At 49.6% G+C, this 23,175-nt stretch overlaps 1 protein-coding gene across 8 annotated transcripts in view; it reads right to left on the bottom strand.

Annotated features, from left to right (window-relative positions):
- Gnb1l (G protein subunit beta 1 like) overlaps positions 1–23,175 on the bottom strand; it is a 72,645-nt gene that overhangs the window by 16,123 nt on the left and 33,347 nt on the right. For 4 of the 8 annotated variants that reach the window (XM_031363369.1, XM_031363374.1, XM_031363375.1 and 1 more), the window contains 5 exons: positions 13,886–14,026; positions 13,362–13,487; positions 10,366–10,528; positions 6,340–6,438; positions 1,945–2,160 (listed from right to left, as the gene is read on the bottom strand). In XM_031363369.1, coding sequence (XP_031219229.1) covers positions 1,945–2,160; positions 6,340–6,438; positions 10,366–10,528; positions 13,362–13,487; positions 13,886–14,010 — 729 coding nt within the window. In that variant the 5' untranslated portion in view covers positions 14,011–14,026. Of the gene's footprint in view, positions 1–1,944; positions 2,161–6,339; positions 6,439–10,365; positions 10,529–13,361; positions 13,574–13,885; positions 14,073–23,175 lie in introns of those variants that run through there. The other 4 variants (XM_031363370.1, XM_031363371.1, XM_031363373.1 and 1 more) reach the window with 3 other exon arrangements.

Raw genomic sequence — 23,175 nt, 5'->3', positions numbered from 1 at the left:
GGGGTTGCTGCTGCTCTCTTCCAGGTTTCAGAGGCAGGAGGTGGTGAGTGAAAGAGACCCCAGGCTCACCTGCTGGGCTCAGCACCTAGGGAGGTGGGGGCTCAGGACACACAGACCCAGTGGTTGAGTACAGTGCTTCCCATATGCCCGCATGCAGACCAATGGTTCTGAGGGTTTAGGGACTTTTCTGAAGGTTGGAGGCCCCTCCCTTCACAGCAAGGAACCTCTGGGTCTCCCAGACACCGAGGGAAAGATGGATGGACTGACATATAGGGCAGTCTTGTTCTAAACCCATTATGTGCCCAGTGCAATTGGACCCCCAGGAATGGTCTTGGCTTAGAGCTATGGATCAGAGGAGCCTGCCTTACCAGTGAGCCTATCTTCTTTTCCTACTAGGCACTGCTGGTGGGAAGGCCAGGTTATCTAGGCTGTCTCTGCTCTCCAGTGGGGCACTCCTGGATCTGTCCCTTAGTCACGTCCTTGTCCCCAGGCCCCCAAGCTGTGGTATGTCATCTTTTTGGGCCTCTCTTATAGTTCTACTCCACATCAGCCTCTTTCTGCACTAGGACTTCCCCTGAACCCTCTATCCATTAACTACAATCAATCCCTCTCCAAGAATGGCCTCATGGTAAGACACTGATTTGTACCCTGGGTTTAGTGATGCCCTTGTGACCCTGGCTGCTACCTGGCACCAACCAAGCACTATCTTTATCCACCCACCCACATGCCTCAGGAAGGATGGGTAGATGGACAAACAGGACAGTCTGCCTGTATGGACAGGATAGCCTGAACCCATTATGTGCCCAGCACAATTGGACCCCCAGGGATGGTCCTGGCTCAGAGCTATGGATCAGAGTCTGCCTTACCAGTGGGCACCACTGCCTACCTCTGTTTCCTAGGAAGTGCCTTTACTAGACACGGCTGGTAGGAGGCACTCAGGCCTGGACCTGATGTGAGCAAAGCGAACCCAATCCTCAGCCGCAAAGCCTGAGCTGAGCAGTATGAGGTGAGGCTGCTGAGCAGGGCTTCCTTCCTACTTTGGGAAGGTGGCAGGAATGGCTTGTGAAACCTCCTATTGGGTGGAGGCAACCTGAACCATCGTGATCCCAAAGAAGGGTTGGTATGGCCCCCTAAGCTCTATCCTCGGTGTTCTGGCTAAGTCCAGTGAGGCTGGGAACTGGGCTATGGCCACACCTTACTCCATACGGCATGTAGCTCTCCTACCAGGGCTGTTTCCAAGGCTAGGTTTATCTCTGAGACTCCTGGTAACAGGCTCCTTTCCCACCCTGAGTCCAAGTACCCAAGCCACCTCGGGGGGCTGGGCAGCCTGCACAAAAACAAGTCTGGAGATATCTTCCACAACCCCTCCATCCCAAACGGTGAACAAGCCAGCTGGGCCCCCTATGCTGCCCTGAGGGACAGAGGCAATCCCGGAGCCATAACAACTGGGATGGTCCACGAGACACTGTGGGGTTGTCTCTACCAAGCCCTGCTCAGCCAAGGCCTTCCTACTTGGTGGGCTCTCCTGTCACACGTGACCAGCAGCCTCCCTAGGACCAGCTTACAGATCCTACCAGGCCATGGCTTTGCAGGGCTTTCTACAAGTTCTCTTTTCTTTTTCTTTTCTTTTTTTTTCCCTTTGATTAATCAGTTCCTTACTGACCACATTCCTCTGAGTTTTCACAAAGGAGTTTGGTCTGCCTGGACACTACGTGCCTTTTCTCTAGATGGACAAGACTTGATGGCTGTTAACCCGAGGTCCAGGAGAAACCCAAACCATGTGAATGGTAAGCCCACGCCCACTGGCCCTTGCTCTCCTACTGCCTCAGAGTGATTAATTAGCTAGGGAACTGCAGCGGCTCCTCTTCATGCCTAAATATTGTTTCAGCCTATCAGATTGTTAGTGCGGAGCAGGATAAATGAGACCCGGGCCTGTGCACTGACCTGCAGGGACTGCTGATCGTCCAGACTCCAGACAGCCAGTACCTTCCCGGCAGAGCCGGAGACGCCCTTGGCCTTCTGAGAGTCGAAGTCAAGGCCCATGACAGGCTCTTCATGGCAGGTGATTTGGCTGCACACCTTCCGCTCTGCGATGTCCCACAGGGTTACAGATCCATCCTCATAGCCAGCCAGAAGGAGGGGGCGGAGACTGGAGTTAGTCTGTGGGGAATGGCACAGTGGTTGGCTCCCAAAGGGTCTTGTCTTCAATGAGCTTTAGGGCTGTGGGAACAGCTTTTCTCTGGCCATACCCGGAAGTGAGTTGGCCCAGAGCATACTTCCTTTGCTTTCCATACACCCAGCAGCCTAGGCTCCATATCCTAACAGCCTCCCATAACCATCACATGGGGGCTCCTAGGGCCGCTGCTTAGTACCTGAGGAACGAGACTGAGTCCAGAGGCCTCACAGTCATGCATTTCTACCTATACTGGCTTCTGTCCAAATCAGGGATAACATGATACCCACTGGCACCCACCAGCACCCTGGGGTGGCTACAGACGGCCTCATCCTTCCTTCTCATCGGCCCTAGCTGTACATGTTGAAGCCACTCCTTGTTGAGGCCAGTCATCTAGAACCACCAGGCAGGAAAACTGAATGCTCATTGAGAAGGCCTCTTTGGGCTTTGTTAATGGAGCTGCAGAAGCCCCCACCCTTGGAAGCTTGATGTGAGAGGCCCTCACTGTCATGATGGATGAGGGCGAGGGTCAGAGGGCTCCGCGCCCTGGGCTGACGCTCGTTTATTTAGCCTCTGAAACAACTACAAAAGAAGAGTGCTGCAGGATTCCAAGTCACCCTCAGGGACATGCCATCAGTCCCTGCACTGCACAGCAGCCTCAGAGAAACTGCACAGGGCTGAGCAACGAGGCCCAGGCTAGGTGGAGGGCTATGGCATGCAGCTAACAAACAGCATGAGGGTCAGGACACTCAGGTCAGCACAAGCTGTGGCTGGAGTGTGGTGCAGGACACCTTTGGGAGGGGAGGGCAGGGGCCACTGGAGACCAGCATGTGGAGGGGCAGCCACCACAAGGAAATAGGACACAACTACTAGGCTTTCAGCAAGTACAGTGAACTTGCCAAGCCCATTGTGGCCAGAGCAGTTGTCTCTGTCTCCAGAAATGGCTTGTAAGCTGATTGTGTCCTGTTGGTGATCAAGTTCACACGTATAAAATAGGAGGGAGGGGGCATGAGGCTTCCTTCCTGTGTTTTACTGGGTGATTTATTTTCAGCATCATCTTCAGTCCCTATCCCCCAGGGCCAGATCCCATACTGTGTACTCTGACCATAACCCCAGAGGCAGGGTTGTCTTGGTCGCTGAGCCTGTACCTGGCACAGTGGTTCTGCTTGGCTCTGCCGGGGCCCTGGCTGCACAGTCCTGAACTTTATCACAGGGATGAGCTCCCTGCTTGTGTTTCTCAGGTCATCTGCTTGCAAGTGATTTGTACAGATCCACACTATGTGCCCTATGGGCAGGGAAGCCCCTTCCGATGGGCTGCTTAGGCAAGCAGGTAGGTGCTGGGTCAGGATTGGGGCAGCAACAGGTGGAAGAATTCCAGAACCTTTGCAGCCCAATCAGGAATGCGTGCCAACTGCTGCCAGTCTTACTCGGCACCCACAGCATGGCTACCTGGTAGAAGCTACCCTGAAGCCCATTTGAGAGAACTGTCCTAGGCTCTTTGGATAGAGCCCTAAACAGTGGTGTGTGCTGACATCCACACCTACTCCTACAGCTCTGGCTCTGCTGTCTCTCTTCACCAGGCTGCTTTCCTTGATTTTTGAGTCAGGGATTCCAGAGCTCCATCACTGGTATCAGTTCTACCTGGCATGCACAATGCTTATTGACTATGAGTTCTGAGCAACATAGATTATTCAGGGGCTACTAGAAAGAACCCTCTTCCATGGGAGCCAGAGCAGGAGCCAGGCTGGCCCAGAAGGGACACCTGGGATTTCAGCCCCTGCCAGTTACCATCATAGCTCAGAACCTGGCCACTTTACTCAATCTATCCTGGTCTCTGCAGCCTTCCAGTGACAGGCACCACAGGCTGGGCAAGTGTTCTTGTAGCCACGAGGCCTCTGGTGGTCACAGCCTTGATGCCGCAGGGCTGAGGATCTGAAGTCACCCTGCCTTGCCCTCTTTAGCAGCTCCCCTTGCCCTCAGTTGGGACCCAGAGACAAAAACTGGCTCTGCAGCCTCTCCTGCCCTTTGAAGTACAGCCTGGGAGATGGTAACAGGCCAGGAGCCAAAGGAACCCCAAAGCTGTGTACTAGAACTCCTGGAAGAGGCCCCAAGACTCAGACTGGGAACCTTTTCTAAGGGTGGGTACTGACGATGTTAGCTCAGGCCTGATTTACAGCCTGGCCTATCCTATAATTACTGTAGCAACACAGCACAGGTACTTTAAGGCGCAAACTAAAGACAGACCCAAGTATTTCAGAAAGAAATCTCTCAAGTCAGGATACTTTGCCGTACTCAGATTAGAGATTTCATATCCTAGGATTTCTGGATTTAGGAGAAACAAAGAGCATTCTTATAAGCAACGGCTTTTTGCAGCTGCGGGCTTCACGTTGGATCTGTATCACCAACAAAGCGGTGATTTGTCCTTCTGTCAACTATATTAATTACCTTAACAAGTTGGTACATCCCTTTCTACACATTTTTTTTCTGATGGAATTTTTACACGATTGTGCAATGACCTATGTTTTCCAGGGTACAGAATAGGAGTGTGCAGCCACAGGTGCCTTCGCCAGGAACTTTATGTATCATGGTCACTTCCCTGGATACCTCAGTGTACGTACGGCTGGGGGGCAGGATGAGGTTACATTTATTTTCCCAGGGAAGTGCTCAGAAACTCTTGGGGAGCCATGTCTGGACACACCGAGTCAGGCTATAGACTTACAGACCCCGGGGGCTTTGTCACATAGGGTCTGCCCTGACTCTGCCAAGGCTTCTCTCTAGGAAGCTACACAGCAAGGGCAGCACACTAGGATCAGCTTACTGAATGCTCCAAATCTAACCCAACCCTCTGCAGTCAAGAAACCGCAAGGAGCTGGAGGGATGGCATAGTGGTTAAAAGCACTGGCCACTCTTGCTTCCCTGGTTTGGTATTAGCACCTGCATGGCAGCTCACAGCTATCTGCAATCCAGTTACAGGGATCTGAAGCTATTCTTTGACTCCACAGGCACCAGGCATACAAGTAGTAGACACATATTCATGCAGTCAAAATACCCATATATATAAGATAAAAATTAAAAAGGAAACTGCAAAAGAAAGCCAACTGGAAGCAGGCCAGAAATCTTTGTGCCATCCAGACAGACGGAATCCCTGGGGCAGGCACAGAGGTGCACTTCCCATGCCTCTTGTGGGTCATGCAGGCAATTCCAAACCGAACAAGCCCATCTCGTCTCACTTTTGGAAGGGTTCAAAGAGGCAGCAAGCCATGAGGCAGAACTTACCAATGAGAACTAGGAAGGTGCCCAAAGGGTTACAATCCCTCTCAAAATAGGCAATAATCTGTGACCCTCCCACTGCCGTGTCTGGACCAGGTAAGACACTGGCACTGAGGCTTCTGGGATTCCTTGCAGATAAATACAATAAATAGAAGTGACCCAGGAAGTAAAAATGCTGACCTGGATGTAGCCAGGGAAAGCCTCACTCTGGAAAGGTCTGGGCCTGTGTGTGTGTGTGTGTGTGTGTGTGTGTGTTGTAGGGGAGGGCACAACTCCAGACCTTAGGCTGTGATGTGTACCTGGGCCCTAGTTTTTGCAGCAGTCCCAGGAGATAGCACCTGACCCTCCAACAGAAAAAGACGACAGTCAAGAACAAAGAAAATAGCTATAGGGGTAGAACTCCATGGGATGGCCATGGAGAAATCATCATGCTAATGCTCCTGGGACCTCCATAAGGTCAAGGAGTAGAAAGAATGAATGCCTAGCACAGCGAGGTCCATGCAGGCCTGCTGGCACTAGTTAGCTTTTCCCTCAGCCTCAGCAGAGCCAAGGACCAAGGTGCTGAGGGAAAGGGCATGTTCTTCTGGGAGCAGGTCCCACAGCTGACCCAACTGTCCCCTCCTCACAGCTACATATGGGCATCTGGATGGCACGCTGGCCAGGTTCTGTGGAGGGTGGGTATGGGCGCCTGGTTTCTCTGCAGTGTTTCTATTGGGGTGCCTTCCAAGCACCAGTACCAGCTCAGGAGAACCTGATGTCTAGTCAGCTCTGGGCCACAGAGGACGGCAGGTACATGGTCTCTAAGGGACACTGCCCGTGTAGATTTGATGACAAATCCAACCCTGAGTGGGGCATGACTCAGGGCTGTCGGGTGTGGCTGGCACATGCTGTCTTACCTGCCACAGCCCCAGGCACATGGGCATGCCTGGTTTGGCATCTGCCTCCGGCTTCAGGGTGCACACTGACGTCTTGGACGGCATCTCCAGAATCTGAACCTGACAGTGAGAAAACAAGCTGATTTGGGTTGATGCCAAGCCAAGTCTATGCTATGCAAACAAGAGACATTTAAGGCGATTAGCCAAGGCTGCTGCGAGTTTCTGTCTGCTCCTCTCCCTGTAGGGACCTGAGAGCAGAGCCTCCTAATTAGTCTGCACAGGCTAGAGAGCTTAGATGCTCCTGGGTCCTTACAAAACAAATGCTCATACCATTCCTGAATGACCAACCTTTCACCAACAAGTAGCTAAGCACATGCCTTTCCCCATCTTGTCATTTGGGCAAATCCTGGTCTACTTGGTCCTGCTTACTTTAGTCATTCTCCCTCCTCTGCTTGTCTTTCTTGCCCGGGTAGGACTTCCAAGGGCCCTCTCTGAATAACCTTGGGTATGTAAAATGATGCATCATCTGTGCAGAAAGCCTGGCACCACCAACCTAGGAAATCAGCATGTTCCCCAGAGCCAAGGCCAGCTCCACTGAATTTGGTTTCCTAGTACCCAAGTACTTGACCGGCCAACCCAGACTGCTAAGATGCCCAGGCCTTTCCGTGCCTAGGCTGAGATGGGCCTTGTGGATCACGTGGCCCAGCTTCCCATATAGGTATGGAAATCCAAGAAGACTGTTTTTATGCTGACCAGAATCATTCTTAGTGGATAGCCAAGGCCCAAGGACCAGACTGGATTGGGTTCTCAGACATCCCATACCTAAGGTTCTAACCTGCGCCCTCATTCATTTGGGGGAGGGGTATGTGACACCTCTCTTGTGAGCTCAGGGGACAGAAGGGCCCCAGGTGACATGTTGCAGCCTAGCGTCGACTAGATGCTTCCTATGCCTTTATCTGTGTGGGGTTCTGCACTGCTGGGCTTGTGTACGCCTTCTGGTGTCACGGGGCTGAGAGGGTTCTGGAATCCCTGAGCTTCTCCAGCACTCAGCAAGAGCGAGAGCACCAAAGAGCCTGCTTAGCATGCTCTAGTCTGCACAAACATGGCAGCAGACCTCCTAAGGGTGCAGGGCATCAACTGGACACAACAAACCTGGTATGGCCAGACTGAGGCCAATGTCTGACGAGCCTGGAACCCAGGCATGTAAGATCTGTGTTGCCCTTTCCAACCTATGCCACACAGAACCTTATCTGCCACAGCCACAAAGATGACTCTATATCAGCAGCCTGAGTCCTATGGGGCTGAGCCCAGGGCAGCTTCCAGGCAGTGCAGAATGCCAAGCACACAGCCTGCCCCTTTAGTTGGAGTCACTTCTGATAGATGGGTGGCCAGGGTACTCTCGGGCAGGGTAATCTCACCAGGTCACAGTGATTAGACATCTACTACCCAAGTGGAGTGCTAGAAATGGTTCATAGCTCTCTGTCCTGCCTGCTATAGGTGAGTCTTATAGCCTCACCTACTGCCTTTGTAGTGGCAGGGAAGCATGCGCAGGTCTTTGGGAGACAGACTGGAGTCTGAAGAACCCTTGGCTGCCTGTGGGAGGTGGTAAGGGAAGTGGAGTATGTTTGGAGGAAGCCAGGACAGAGGCTAACAGAGTAGGAGGGCAGAGCTGCTGCAGGGGAGTGGAGATGGCCAGTGTGGCTGTGAGCCTGCAAGCCCGAAGTAAAGCTGCTCCTGGGCTAGAAGGCAGAGAGGAAGGGGAGCAGCTCCTACCCACAGTCCTGCCTCCTCAGGTCCATGCTCCCCCACAGCCAGCAGCACTGAAGAGGCAGCTCCTAATGGCGCTGGCAGATCAGGCCGGTGTACTGGGATAGGCTTGGCTCCTGCCCAAGAAAAGTCATTTTGTCTCCAAGCAGATCTAGTTCATAAATAATGAGATAGTAACAGGCATTTATTTGTTCATGATTGCATTTAAATCACCAATTAGGAGCTACATACACTTTTCTTGCCGGTTTGCCAAAAACCTGTTAAAAGTTTTATTAATCTGAGGGCTAGGGGAATTGCTTCCTCCTCTACAGCAAGGCAGGTGGCACTAGGTCATCCCAAGCCACAGACACATAAGATGCCACTCTGAGGGTTAAGAGGGCTTGGCCACCCTCAGGCCATGGGCCACTACAGTCTTTCTCTGTGGAGGTCATAGGCTCCTGTGTAGTTTTGCCTAGCTTCCTGCTCCTCATCCTCAGTGCAGGTGGCACTGTATTTTCAAAACAGTTTTTATTGCATTTATTTTATTAGTGAGTGAGTGAGTGAGTGAGTGAGTGTGTGTGTGTGTTTGTGTGCGCGCGCGCACAGCTTTTGCAAATCAGCTCTCTCTTCACTGTGTGGGGTGGTCTGGAAATTGAACACAGGTTGTCAGCCTAAGCAGCAGGCACCTTTACTCACTAAGAGCCATCTCAACAGCCGGACACTGCATTTTCAGAAGCATCCAGCACATCCTGGGCAAATGGTTGTTTTCCAGTCGGCCTGGAATCTGCCTAAACTGGGCCCTGGAAAAGCCTAGCTGGCTTAGGCCCAAACAATGCCTGGGAGCATGCTCCTACCCCTCACGGCTGTCTGGGTGGCCACACTTGCCCAAACCTAGCATTTTTCCTTTTGGAAAAAAAAAAGTTGGAGTTAGGTGCCAGGTGGAAAGCTCCAGTGTCTGTAGGAGGCTCCATGCTCAGGGAGGCTCGGAGAGGCTCCAGGAGGCCCGGGGACTAGGCGAGGCAAGGTCCTGGGTCTAACCTTGGGATCCTGCCCTTCTGATACAGGGTGGATGCCATGCTCTCTACACTCTTAGACACACCCCAGATCAGACTCCTAGACAGTTCTGGGTTCACTGTCCCTCTTCTTATCCTGAGAACAAATGTGAACAGCTCCTACCTATGGCCCTTTGCCATCCAGCCTCTCCCTGCTACCACAATGGGGTCTTCTGGCTTCTCATGACTTCCTGCCATGCTGTGGGCTGTGCAGATTGCGTATCTTTGACTTCTGCATCCCTAGACCACTGCACTACCTACCCTAGAATGTACATGTATGGAGGGAAGCATCCTCACCCTTAGCATTTGGATCAGAGCATAGTCCTGGCCTTTTGGCTGCTCATCACTGGCCATGCCTTGTGCCCATAACTCTGCAAACAGGGTGATGGCTGGTTCTACAGAAAGAAGCCCCAAGACAGGGTTAATTTATTCTCACAGAAAGCAGCGGGGCCTGGAGCAGCAGCCTGGCTCCATCTCCTGGACTCCACATTACTCTGGTCTCATTGCTGCTAGATTGTGGTTTTCAGATGTCTTTTTTCCTGTTCCCTTTTCACCAGAGTTTGTGGAATAGTTTGTTTCACAGGAGGCCTGGTTGCCCAGGAGTTCCTCAGTACCTCTTCCTGCCTCCAGACTCACTCCCACTCTGGCTTTTGAATTCAGGCTTTATCATCCCTTCCCCAAGTTTGTGGCCACCCCCATCTTCATTCAGCCAGCAGAATCTTCATTTCCACTGTATCCTAGCTCTGTCCCCATTGAGAACTCTCCTGTTGCTTCAGTTTTCTTCACTGTGTCACTGTATTGATGTCTCTGATGCCTCCTTCAACAAGCTGGCAGTGCACCAAAGCCCCAATTTCTGGAGATTCCTGTGTGTGTGTGTGTGTGTGTGCATGTGTGTGCACGTGCATATGTAAATAAATATGTGAATAAATATGTATGCTTGTCTATGTATGTACACATATACTCAGGCCTGGACATAGCTCTAAGTGGCCCTCTTCCTGGAATAGCGTTAAGTCTCAAGGTTTGCCTGAGCCCTTCCTGATTCTCACCATTGCCCTGGAAGGGTTTGACATCACAGATGAGCAGCCCAAGGCTGCTGCAGCTGCAGTGAAGCAGGTCAGCCACAGAACTGCAGCTGGCAGGGTCCTGTGACAGTGCTAGGCCCTCTTTACTGGAGGAGGACCAGTGTGTCGGGTTAAGACAAAGCCAGTGCCCTTAGTGTATGGAAGGAGTTCCAAGGGCTGGTCCTTACCTCATCGCTGCCCTTCCCTGGCACAGCAAGCATCCAGCACAGGTGTCCCCTGACCAGGATGGAGCTCTTGCAGAAGCCCACACTGTCCAGCTGAACTGAGTCCATGATGGTGTTCCTGCCCTCTGCCAAGTCCCACAGGCACAGCCGCAGGTCCCGGCCCTGACTGACGAAGCAAGGGGAGGGGTCTGTGAGACACTGTAAATATCTATGTGCCCACCTGGACCAAGTTTCCAGAAGATGGCTAGGTAAGCCTCACACTATCCACGCTGAAGGCCTCAGTGAGGAGGGCTTCCCCCTCAGTGTTCACATCTGAGTTGGTAACCAGGAGACTAAGGGTGTAGACACTGAGGCACGCACCTATGGCCAGCTCGTGCCGTTGCGGTGCCACTAAAGCATACCTTGTACCCATTTCCTTTCTGTAAACTGTCTTAAAGGACTCAGAAGTTTCACTCAGGCCTCTTCCAAAGTGTATCTGAGCACTACATTCACTCTAAATGCATGCGAGCATGTTGACAGCAGCTCTATGCATCATCACCCGGGCTGGAAATGACCCAGCTGCTCTGCAACAAAAGAATGGCCAAGTATGCTGTGCCACAGAGTGCCACTCAGCAAGAGACGGTGCCAACTGCTGACACATGCAACAGCTGGAAGGACTCTGAGCTGTGATTTGCTAAGTGAAAAAAGCCAGGTTTGAAGGTTCTGCAACATGCAACCACATTCCTGTGACATCCTGCAACATGCAACTATACTCCTGTGACATTCTGCAACATGTAAATACACTCCTGTGACATTCTAGAAAGGGCAGGGCTGGAGAACCAGGAGACAACCGACCACAGTGGGTAGCTCTGGGCTTTGTGGGATGGCAGGCTGTTTGTTGTGGCCTTGGGGAAATGGACACACGACAGTGCTGTGCCAAACCCACAGACCCACAGACAGTGTGACTGTCACTGTGCACAAAGAAAACAGCCCCGGCCAGCTGAGTGAGAGCCAGGAGCCTATGAGGGCCGGCACTGTGACTGTGTGGATGACAGTGCACTGGGCCAGGAAGCTCAAACAGAAGTGGACCAAGGCATACAGACAGCATGGATAAAGATACATATAACTGTAGAAGCAGTGGCCCTGAGCAGGCCTGGCTCCTTGCAGGCATAGGTTCTGCCCTCTCTGGCAGAGCAAATATGAGATCTAGTGGTAGATATAAAGTTCCTTATCAAAGAGCAGATGAGAATATAGCACTGTGGGTCAGGTCAGAGCTCAGAGGTCAGCATCAACATGTGTGTGGCCAGACACATGCAGATAGAACACACAGTTGAACATAGGTAAATGACAGTATGGACAACATAGGTTCACCCATGGACAACCGGGCTCATCGATTTTCTAAACACAACAGCGGTGGAGCATGCCTTTAGGCCCAACACTCAGGAGGCAGAGATAGGTCAGTCTCTGTGAGTTCAGGTCCAGGCTGGTCTAGAACATAAGGAATTGAGGTTGGCCAGAGCCTTATGGTGAGACCCTGTCTCAAAAACGGACAAACCAAACCAACAAGAAACAGGCCTTCAGATTTTCAGATTAGGGAACTCCAGGATGCTGACAGTGGGCCCAGCACACACTACCCGACTGTGTGACCAAAGCCAGTCTCTCCTGCCCCAGAGCTCCAGAGACTCATGAACCTCCAGCACCACAAGATTGGCAGTCATCACACTGGGCTTCCTCCCTGAACCCAGGACTGCGGTCTTGTCCTGAAACTAGGGGCATTCTACCCTTCAGAGCACTTGAGAAGTACTGAGGTCATGAGAAATGGGGACCAGGAAACTGAGCCCACATGCAGCTGCTAGCATTTTCTTCCTGTGTGTGGCCTTGGATACAACGGGGTTGAACCTACAGGAGAAGGACAGAAGGCAGGCTTTGCCTGCATCCCACACCAGCAGCACATTCCAGAGAAACTGGGGATCCAAAGCAACAGCGAGCTCTGCAGACAGGTAAGGATGCCCATCCATGTCTTAGCACAGGCTCCTCTATGACCCAGGAGCCTGACCACACTGGGGAACGCCTGGCATGTGACTCCATGAAGACACACCCCTAGGAGAGTGAAAATATATGCCACCCTGTTGCAAAGATTATCTGGGATAGAAGAATACTATCTGAAATATAGTAAGAAAAATGCAATCAGTCCAATCGAATGAGCAGAAACCAGTGGTACCCCAAAGTCACAGCAATCCTCCTGTCTGGCTTCAGGGCACCAAGACCACAGGTGTGTATTAAATACCTGGTAGTCTTCTAGTTTTTTTTTTTCTTTCTCCTAACTTAAAGTTTAGAAAAACTCATAAAATCATTCTTCTCTTTTTCAAACAGCACAGCAAGACAGTACAGCAGTCCTGGCTGCCACCGACTCCGCAGTGGGCAGTGCTACAGTGCTGCCCTTGACGGGGCAGTGGTTACTCAGGTGCTGCAAGGGTCTGCACACTCCTGAACTGGCCTGTACATACGCGGTTTCACAATGACGAAGGTAAAGAAACACTAGCTGGCGCAGCTCTTGTGACCCAGGTGCGACCAGTGCTGGGGGTCCTCCAGCCTTGCTGGATATGAAAGCCCAGGCCCCTTCTAGGGCCTCTTGAAGAAACCCGGACCCAAACACAGCTGGGGCCAGGCAGCTTCGGTGGGCTGTGGTCTCCAGTGCAGTGCAAATGCACCTGGGCATTCCACACCCAAAGCCCCCACCACAGGCCTGCTGGGCTGGTAGCGGCTGCCTCAGATGGCACCTCCCAGAGCTGCCTCAGAGCACCAAAGGGCCCCAGGGAAGAGGATAATCCCACCTGACAGAAGCCAGAGTTGTCTGCTTCCCAAAGGCGGGAGCTGGCCCCACACTGCCCACAAGCTGCGGCCAAGCTGACCAGGTTCACGCCCCACCCCCACCCCACTCACTCAGTTTGCCATCCTGCTCTGTTCTAGAGTTCCTGGCATATGTCCCCTAGGACCTCCCTTGTGACGCTGTAACCCACCTGAGGAGCTGGTGTCCCTGCGGCAGTGTCTTCAACCAGATGACACTCTGGCCCCCGTGGCCATTGAGAGTGGCAACTATTCTTCTTGTTTGTAGACTCCAGATGTGTACTAGGCCATTCTGAGACCTGTTGGAAAGGAGTCAGGGGCTGGGGCAGTCTTGAACTCCCTCCAGGCCAACACCACATGCAGCCAGTGGATGAAGATACTTCAGCTGGGGAAGACTTCACAGTCAGATGGCTGACTCTAAACCAAAGGTCAGACAAGCCTCCCTTCCAGCAAAGGTGGCCAGAAGGGCCAGGGGCTGGGGGTATTTTGTCAGACAACTCAGTGTTGTGGGACAAAGAGACATGACTCTCTGCCCCTGCATGGGGTTCAGAATGCAGTGGATCGGTCAGATTCTGAAAGCGAGGCAAACACACTCCCTGCACAGTGCTCTCCAGCAGCACCTCAGACTGCAACTGTGCTCCATGCAGCCCCAGGATGGACCTCACCCTGGGCTTGGGGCAGGACAGCTGTTACTCACCCTGAGAAAAGGAGTGGGTTCTCTGCAGCTTGGGGTGGTGGGCAGAAATGGAGCGTGTTCACAGCTGACTGTGTGCCTCGGAGGACAAATCTGGGACCGGGTGGCGGTGGGAACAAGGCTGCCATGTGGGTAAATGCAGTCCTGGGTTACGAGGGAAGACGTGTGAGAGACAGGGAGCTCTGCATACCTATAGAAGGCAGCCAGAGAGGGACATTTAAAAAGCTATTGGCTCAGAACCCAACTTTTGCCCCTCTGGAAAAAGGGATTCTGCTCTCCATGGTGCGGACAGGCTCTATGGCAAAAACAAAACAAAAACAAAAAAACAAAAAAACCAGGTATTGGCATGGGCCACAGGACTGACCCCAACTGCCAGCCTGTCACTGTTCCCGGTGGGTACCTTCTCCCCACCCTGTAGCCCTGTCTTATCTATCAGCCCTGTTATCACCAAAGTCCAAGCCTGCCCCTACTGACATACACAGCCTGGCCACTGTGTATAGATAGCCCTTGCTGCCTCTCTGGTAGAGTATTTGCCTAGTAAGCTAAGGCCCTGGGCTCTACTCCCAGCACCACAACAGAAAAGAAGCCTTTGCTTGGCCAAACTTGACTCAGGCTCCTAGGCATTCTTGTAGGCCCATGTGACCACTTTTAGCAAAAACTCTAAGTCAGTTTAATATCACCCTCATATCTATCATCTGCATGCTTTCTGGACGATGGGACCCCTCAGTCTTTATGCCACCCAAAGTGGCATTTGCTTACCCTGGCTTACCCTGAACCCCCACAGCTGCTATCTCTTCCTTCCCATTTTCCATGCACTTCCCCTACCTGTTCCTTGCTATGAACTCTACTTATCACACTCTACAGAGTTAGGCCTAATCGGTTTCTCTCTCAAGTCCTTGTTCCTGTGATGGTCCACCAGTCAGGTACCCAGACTGTCTCCTCCACAGTGACACTGCAGACTCACAGCACTCATCCTGACACAAACTGGGCTAAGGCCTTTCCCAAGCAGGCTTTATTCTTGTGCCTCCCTCAGAAACCCTCCCCTCTGGAGTAATCTTTCTTTCCTCCCAAAAGTACAATAATGATGTACCTGGATGATGAATCCCACTCCTACCCCATGGCTAGTGTGAGGAGTCTAGAATACACTGCCTCTGCCTTGCACTCAGTGGCTCAGCAGACATGTGCAACATGGAGTCCTGAGAATGCTACAAACAGCCCTACTGGACCACGGCCTGAACCGCCAAATCTTCTAATTATAACTACTCTGCATAGAATACTTATTTTTTGAGAAACTGAGGCAGGAATCTGGGGTAAGGAATCTGCCCTAGATTCCTTGGAATGGGCCAGAAATGCTCTCAAGACATATGCCACCAAGGGGCAGGACAGCCAGGAAAGGTACATGGAAGGGGCAGGACCAAGCCATTTGGCCACACCCACAGAGCTGCTGCCCCAGCAGACAGACCACTCCTCAAATTACAGGACTTGCACTTAAGACCTGCTAGGATCTACTTTGCAAAAGAAAACTTTCCAGTGTCCTAGACCACACATTCAACTTCTGCAGACCACCCTTCTCACACCTCTCCAGTCCCATAGTTGGCTGCTCTTCACAATCACAAGCTGGATGAAGGTACAGGAAAAGGTCAGGGGGAGACAGCAGGGGGCCTGCAGCAGCTTGTTTCAGGAGCCTTTCCACCAGGCAAGGGCAAATCCTACTCCTCTTACATGCAGCCCACACAGCAGGGAGAGGCAGCTCTGCCCAACTTGGGTGGCAGCTGCAGCCATCAAAAGAACATGGCAAGGAAAAGAACAGAGCAAAGGAGCCACTAGGCAGGATTCTTCTAGAGTGGAGACTGGGCATTAAGTCTGCATGGAATGTGGGAAGAGAGACTACAGGCTGAGGCCACACCCAACTGCGTAGAAGCCAGAGAGACGAAGCCTTCTGTAATGGGCAGCCTCCGGAGGCAATCCCATCAGGTACATCTTCCAGCATGCTTGCCCCAGTGCCATACCTCCACAAATCCTATGCCCTCACCTTTTCTTCTTTGTTAGGAGAAATGAAGGTATAGGCTCTGAGCCACACCACAGGGGAAGAGGGCACACAACAGGCAGAATCAGGCTCCCAGGAAGCCACCAGGCCAGTGAGGTCTGCACCCATGCCAGTGGCATGAGAGATGAGACATGTATCTAATCCTACTGACCTGACGCAGGTCCCACCAGGTCAAGCCCTTCCTGGGCTAAATCTACTCTTGGACCTTCCTCCCTCAAGGGCTTTCAAAGAAAACAAAGTCACAGGAATGCATGTACAAACTGCCGAATCCCCTCTTTTGGGTGTTTTTTTTGGGGGATGGGCAGGGAAGAAGCTTTAACTAAATAAAACTCATAAATTGCTAAAAGCTAACTGATTCTTCAAAAACATGAAGGTGCCTTCTTGCTAGAGGAGAGACAGGACCTCACACTGTTGTTCACAGACACATGCCCCGGATCATAGACGCTGAAAGAACTGCCTCAAGCAGGTGCTCCAAAGGACAGGGTCAGAGGGAAGCTGTTGGTCCTCCAAAGCTCAGCTGTGCTCTTGCCAGGGACAGATCTACAGGCCCTAGCTACACCACTGTCAAGAACTTGATCTCTCACCCAGCAGGAAAGCTCCAAGACCACCTTGCCACATGGGTCCAGGCCATGAACTCTGACAAGACTCTTTGTAGGCACATGGTGCAATCCAGACACTACACAAACTGTAGTCATGTGTATATACACAGACACCTAGGTGCTCACACTTATACATGCAAACATAAACACCCACCCACATAGATGCACCCCCTTCATATGCATTCCACATTCAGGGACATACAGACCCTCAGGTACACACCAAAGCCCATGTGTACACTTGTCTTCACATGCACATTCATGCACACATGTGTATAAGAGTTCTCATATCAGCCAGAAGTAGTGGCACATGCCTTTAATCCCAGCACTTGGGAGTCAGAGGCAGGCAGATTTCTGAGTTCGAGGCCAACCTGGTCTACAGAGTGAGTTCCAGGACAGCCAGGGCTACAGAGAAACCCTGTCTTGAAAAACCAAAAAAAAAAAAAAAGAGTTCTCACATCATGACCCTGGGCAGTGCCAGCTGAAGCTCAGCCCACACTTGCCACCTGCCTGCGGCATGGTGGGAGTTTCCAGAACCTTACAGCAGAAGGCTCATTGTAAGGTGATGAAATCAAGGTCTCTCTCCTCTATTGTCTCCCCAGAAATGCAGGGAACAAACCCGTCACGTCACGCTGTTACAACAGCTGAAAAGCTCAGGCCAAAATGATGCATCAACAATTAAGGGCTCCATCATTTCAGGCAATTAAAATAAACGCTTTATTTGAAAACTAATTAATTCTACCTACATATTTTTCCTATGACAATATCCTATGATTACTTGATTTATGACATCTAATTATTCTTTATTAATCTAATTGAAAATAATTGTATTATCCTATCTCTCCTGGCCCCTGGCCACTGGCCGCCCTTGGTGGAGGCTGGAGCACTGTACCCATGTGTATTTAAGATGTCTAAGAGAGACAGTGTATTTAAAAAATGTACAGAAGAAAAAACCCAGCGATTTGGAAAGTGGATGACCTTCCCTATAAACGCTGCGAAGTGCCCTGAAAGTGCCGAAGGCCCTTGGCCCCATACAGTAGACAATAACTGTTCCCCTGGGCAAACCACAGCAGCCATTGTCTAGAGACCTCGGGACTATCCTCAAGGGGAAGGTTCCCTCTGTGACTCTACTGCACTGCTAGCTTTATGTCAACTCTACACAAGCTAGTATCATCCAGGAAGAGGGAACCTCAATGGAGAAAATGCCTACATCAGATTGGCCTGCAGGCAAGTATGTGGAGGGCATTTTCTTGATTAATGATTGATGTAGGAAGGCCCAGCCCATTGGCAGTGGTACCGCACTTGTGCAGGTGGTCCTGCGTTGCATAAAAAAGCAAGCTGAGCAAGCCATGGAATTATAAGCCAGTAAGCAGTGTTCCTCCATGGTCTCTCCAGTTCCTGCCTCCAAGTTCCTGCCTCTGCTTCCATTCCTGCCCTGAATTTCCTCAATGACAATCTGTGATCAGGACAAGTAAGCCAAATAAACTCTTTCCTGACTAGTTGCTTTTGGTTACGGAGTTTTATCACAGCAATAGAAAACAAACTGGGGAAGAAGAGATAGATCCCAAATCAGATCTGAAAAAGATCCAATCTGGTAAAAGGTTGATAGGAAATCGGTTTCCATGGTACTCTTTTAAGGTTACTAGTCACAAAAGGGAAGTGTGCCTTTACAATGGAGACATCTAGCTGTCATCACCTTCCCCAGATGATAGAAGCTGGCACCGCCAATGCTAAACAACAGGTATAGCTTATCTCCTGATGATATGCGATAAGATACCATGGCACCATCGCATAAACCCATGCTGACAATGTTCAAACATGAACTTGACGATGAGGAAACAGACACATCCAGACATAAGACACTGTACAAGACAGTGTAGCTTAGGCTTGTGAAAATGGTCAAGGTCAAGAGAAACTACAGAAGCAAAAGGTGGCAACTTTTCTATCTTAAAGTAGACTGAAGAGATATCAAAACCAGCTGGGCAGCTCTTGGGAGGCAGAGGCAGGAGGATCTCTGAGAGGCAGCCTGGTCTACATAGTGAGTTCTAGGACAGTGAAGGCTACACAGAAACAACCTGTCTCACCCCTCTCCTAGAGATACACATACACACACACATACACACACACACACACACACACACACACAGAGAGAGAGAGAGAGAGAGAGAGAGAGAGAGAGAGAGAGAGAGAGAGAGAGAGAGAGAGAGAGGGATATATATAGAGAGAGATCAAAACCAAATGCAACATGTAAACCTCAGATACCGGATATTAAATTAGATACTGGATCAATCAACAGAGAGGACTAGGTAAGGCATGATGGCACATGCGTTTAATCCCATCATGTAGGAGGCAGAAGCATGCGGATCTCTGTGAGTATAAGATCAGCCTAGTCTACACAGAGTTCCACGCTAGATAGATAGGGCTACAGAGATGCCTCCTCTCAAGAAAGGAAAGGGGTTGGAGGAGAAAAAAGAACAGGAAAGGACGGCTAGGATTATCAGGGGGGTTGATCAGTGGATAAAGGTACCTTACATACAAGCCTGGCAACCTGAGCTGAGCCCCAGTACCCACATGGTAAGATAGAATTCCACAAAGTTATTTTCCAACCCCCATATGCATGCAACCCCCCCATGTCATTCATATACACACAAATTAAATAAATAAAAACCACGGGGAGAGCCATGATGGATATCCAGGGGCATCTGGTTTTGGAGATATTTGAGAAAATCTGGGTATGGGCAACAGATCATATGGTGTTATGGGTGTGTGTGTGTGTGTGTGTGTGTGTGTGTGTGTGTGTGTATGTGTGTACCATAGTGTATTTATTTTAGATTTTTAAAAAATGCCTTTAATTCCAGCACTTTGGAGGCAGAAGCAGGCAGATCTCTGAATTCAAGGCCAGCCTGGTCTACAGAGTGAGTTCCAGAACAACCAAGGCCACACAGAGAAACCCTGTCTCAGGGCTGGAGAGATGGCTCAGTGGTTAAGAGGACTGACTGCTTTTCTAGAAGTCCTGAGTTCAATTCCCAGCAACCACATAGTGGCTCATAATTATCTGTAATTGGGATCAATTGCCTTCTCTGGTCAGTCTATAAACATCTTATACTCAGTGTATGTATATAAAATAAATAAAAAAAACTTTAAGAAAAAAACAAGGAAACCCTGTCTCAAAAAAACAAAAAAAAATTTTGTTATTGTTTATGGATGCTTTGCCTGTATGTATGTCTGTGTACAAAATGCAATGTCTGGTACCTGCAGGGGTCAGGACAGGGCATTAAATTCCTGGAACTTGAATAGTGAATGGTTGTGAGACACCATGTAGGTAATTAGGAACTGAACCTGGATCTTCTGCAAGAACAAGTGAGTTTATTCACTAAGCCATTTCTCTGTGTTTTTCATTTTGTTTTGTTTTTTTAACTTGGTAACAAACCAGGAAACAATAGGAAACATTAAGACTTATCAATAGAAACTCAATATAAAATCAGAAAGAAAAAATGCTGAAATAAACCACTGGGAAAGCAGAGGCATTCAGGGCATAAAGTCCAAAAAACAAGTGAGAGAAAAGATCAGAGGGGGAAAGAAAAACAATTACTCAAATACACAATGAATGAAAGTTTGGGAAAGACAAGCACTCAGGGAGGCCATAGCAAATCAAGCCATTGACATATGCATCATGATTAAATTCTGAAAAACAGCAGGAGCACAGCAATGGGAGCCAGAGACAACTGACCTGAAGTGGCTTCTCTCCCAAGTCCCAGGCAGTGCAGGAGGAACCTTTATGTGTGGCACTTGTTCTATTTATAACAATTCGCACTAACTGCAGAGGGAGGACTAATCTCTAGGTCTCATGGGCATATTCTGTGGGCGAGAATCTGGTACCTGAGCAGCAGTCTGGATCCCTGTGTGGTGATGGGCTCATTCCCTCTTGCACACACACATGCCATGATGTCATCTCACCCAGCTCTTCCCCAGAGGCCACCCCTGGGGCTGCCCACTCCACCAAACTGTGCTAAGAACCCTTTCCTTCTAGGCTAGCCTTCCTCAAGCACTTTACTGTAGTAAGGAAACAGAGAACAAACACCTCTGTGACACCAGGCCTTCTTGCACTTCTACTCATGAACCCTTCACAGTCTTGGGTCTATAAAATACACATAATGGATTTACTGATAGTATGGCATAAATTTATTCTAAAACAGTTCTTGGGTGTACATTTATTAAAAACAAAAGCAAGATTGCATGCTAATAAGATGGACATGCTTATTTATTTTTATATAAAAATTAAGTCTTACTTGAACATTTGATATTGCAGACTATAGGGAATTTTCAATGTTTTCAGAGCTAAAGGATAACTTGATTTTTATCACTGTCAATTTTTCACACACAGCTTTACATTAATATATAATAAAATGGCAGAAGTATGTTTAGGGTTATTTTAAAAATTATTGGAAATTCTCTCCCAATCCCAAGCTAAATTTTATTAAACAAATTAAACAAGACTCAAATCAGCAACTTAAACAATAATTTTTAAAATTATGCAAATACAATCCAAATATAATACACTAATTTGATACTTACCTGATCAGGGATAATGATAGAAGAAAATTAATTTTTTTTTCTTTTCTCTAGCCTTCTGTAGAAGGTTGAGAAGAAATGACAAGTACCTGGATGGATGTAAAAGTTTCTCCTTGCCCTTTAAATGAGCATGAATGGCCTTATTATTTTATATGTATGAATGTTTTGCCTGCATATACGTCTGTGTACCACACATGTTGTACCTGCTGTTCACAGAGGTCAGAAGAAGGTGTCAGAGCCCCTCGAACTGGAGTTACATATGGTTGTGAGCTACCATGTGAGTGCTGGAAACCACACCAAGGTCCTCTGGAAGAGCACCAATGCTCTTAACCTCTGCACCATTCCTCCAGCCCTCGTTAATAACCTTTCAAAACCTTTAAACTTTAAAACATTAGCTAGGTGTGATGACACACACCTTTAATCCCCGTGCTCAGGAGTCAGAGGAGGACTGAGTACACAAGCTCAAGGTCAGCCTTATCTACACAGTGAACGCCGGGACAGCCAGGCCTGTGTGGAGAGACCCTGTCTCAAACAAACAAAGCAACAGTGGGGCTGGAGCTAGGTTCAACAATTTACAGCACTGGATGCTTTTCCAGAGGCTCCAGGGTTCAGTTCCCAGCACCTATACAGTGGCTCACTAGCGCCTCTAACTCTAATTCAAGGGGATCTGATGCCCTCTTCTGGCTTCTGTGTGCACTGCACGCATGTGTTACACAGACATACATTCAGGCAAAATACCCATACAGATACACTAAAATTTAAAAATCTATACTTTTAAGGAAAAACAAAAAGCATAACATTGGCAGGCTGAGAAGATGGCTTCCTAGATGAGAGCTCCTGCAGCGTAAGTATAAAGACTTGAGCTCAAATTGCCAGCACCCATGTAAAAAGAAGAGCACGCATTGCACACCTAATCGCACACCTAAACCCCAGTGCTGTGTGGAGCAGGCACAGTCATTGGCTGACAGCTTAGCTCAAGGGAATAAGATGGAGCAGGCTAGAATGGGATGGCCAGAATCTTCCTCTAGCATCCATCTGCACACTGTGCAGAAACTATGTAGTTGTAAGGCTTTATTTGAAGTAAGAAAAAAAGATTGACTCTGGAAAAAAAAACCTTAAAAAATAGATGAGTTTAATAAATCTAAAACACTAGGTGACACTCGGGCACAGTCCACCAGATTTCCTAGGGAACAGCGTGAGAAGGCTGGAAACAGCTACCAGAAGAGTCAAAGGTGCTAGAGCAAATGCCACACCCAGGCCAGGAGCAGCATTACCAGCAGGCACCAGAAAGACCCTGTCACCGCCTCACTGGGTGCTCAGTCCTAGCAACTGCCCCAGTACGAGTGATATGCCCTTTCAAAGGCGGCTTGGCAGCCCAAGTGAGAAACTTGGACCAAGGTTCACTCTATCTGAAAACCAACAAACCTGAGTACTGCAAGACTGTAGGAAAATAGCTTCGAATGAGATCCATGCAGTGTCCAGACCCAGAGCCTAAAGAGGAAAAAGCTGCACAGGTGCTAGAGTCCAGAAGGAGCATGCAGAGGTGCGACCAGAATCCAAGACTCTGCTACCATATAGCTTTCACACTAGCAGCATCATTAACCCAATCATCCAAAGGAGGACAGAAAGGGGAACAGCGCCCAGCTCTCCAATCAGAGAGCAGCTGTCAACAAGGGGGAAGCTCTGGAAGCTGAGGAAGGAATGGAGAGAGTGCAGAATCCAGCAATCAGACAAGTGAGTTTCCATACCCTGTATCTCTACCCCCACACCTATTCCTTGTTTATACAATACCCGATGTCAAGCTAGCAGGCAACAGGGCCCTGCTGTGCTTGCCCTATTTGACTTATTTTTTCTCAGCTTTCTCTTGCCCTTCTCTCAAAAACCACAGATGGGACTGGTCTGCAGGGTCTCTATGGCTCAGCCTCCTGACATGGGGCAGCTCTGTGTTACCTAAGAACCAGTACATTTACTTCTTTATTCTCAGTCCCCAAACACTTACACCTTTCCTATAGTTCTTCCTACTTACAATTCCCATCTACATTCCTCAACCAAGCAGTTATCCTGAGACTTACTGCCTC

Source organism: Mastomys coucha, unplaced genomic scaffold, assembly GCF_008632895.1.
Source record: "Mastomys coucha isolate ucsf_1 unplaced genomic scaffold, UCSF_Mcou_1 pScaffold12, whole genome shotgun sequence".
Lineage (NCBI taxonomy): Eukaryota > Metazoa > Chordata > Mammalia > Rodentia > Muridae > Mastomys > Mastomys coucha.
The sequence above is the reverse complement of the archived record's forward strand: the minus strand, read 5'-3'. Positions and strand labels throughout refer to the sequence as shown.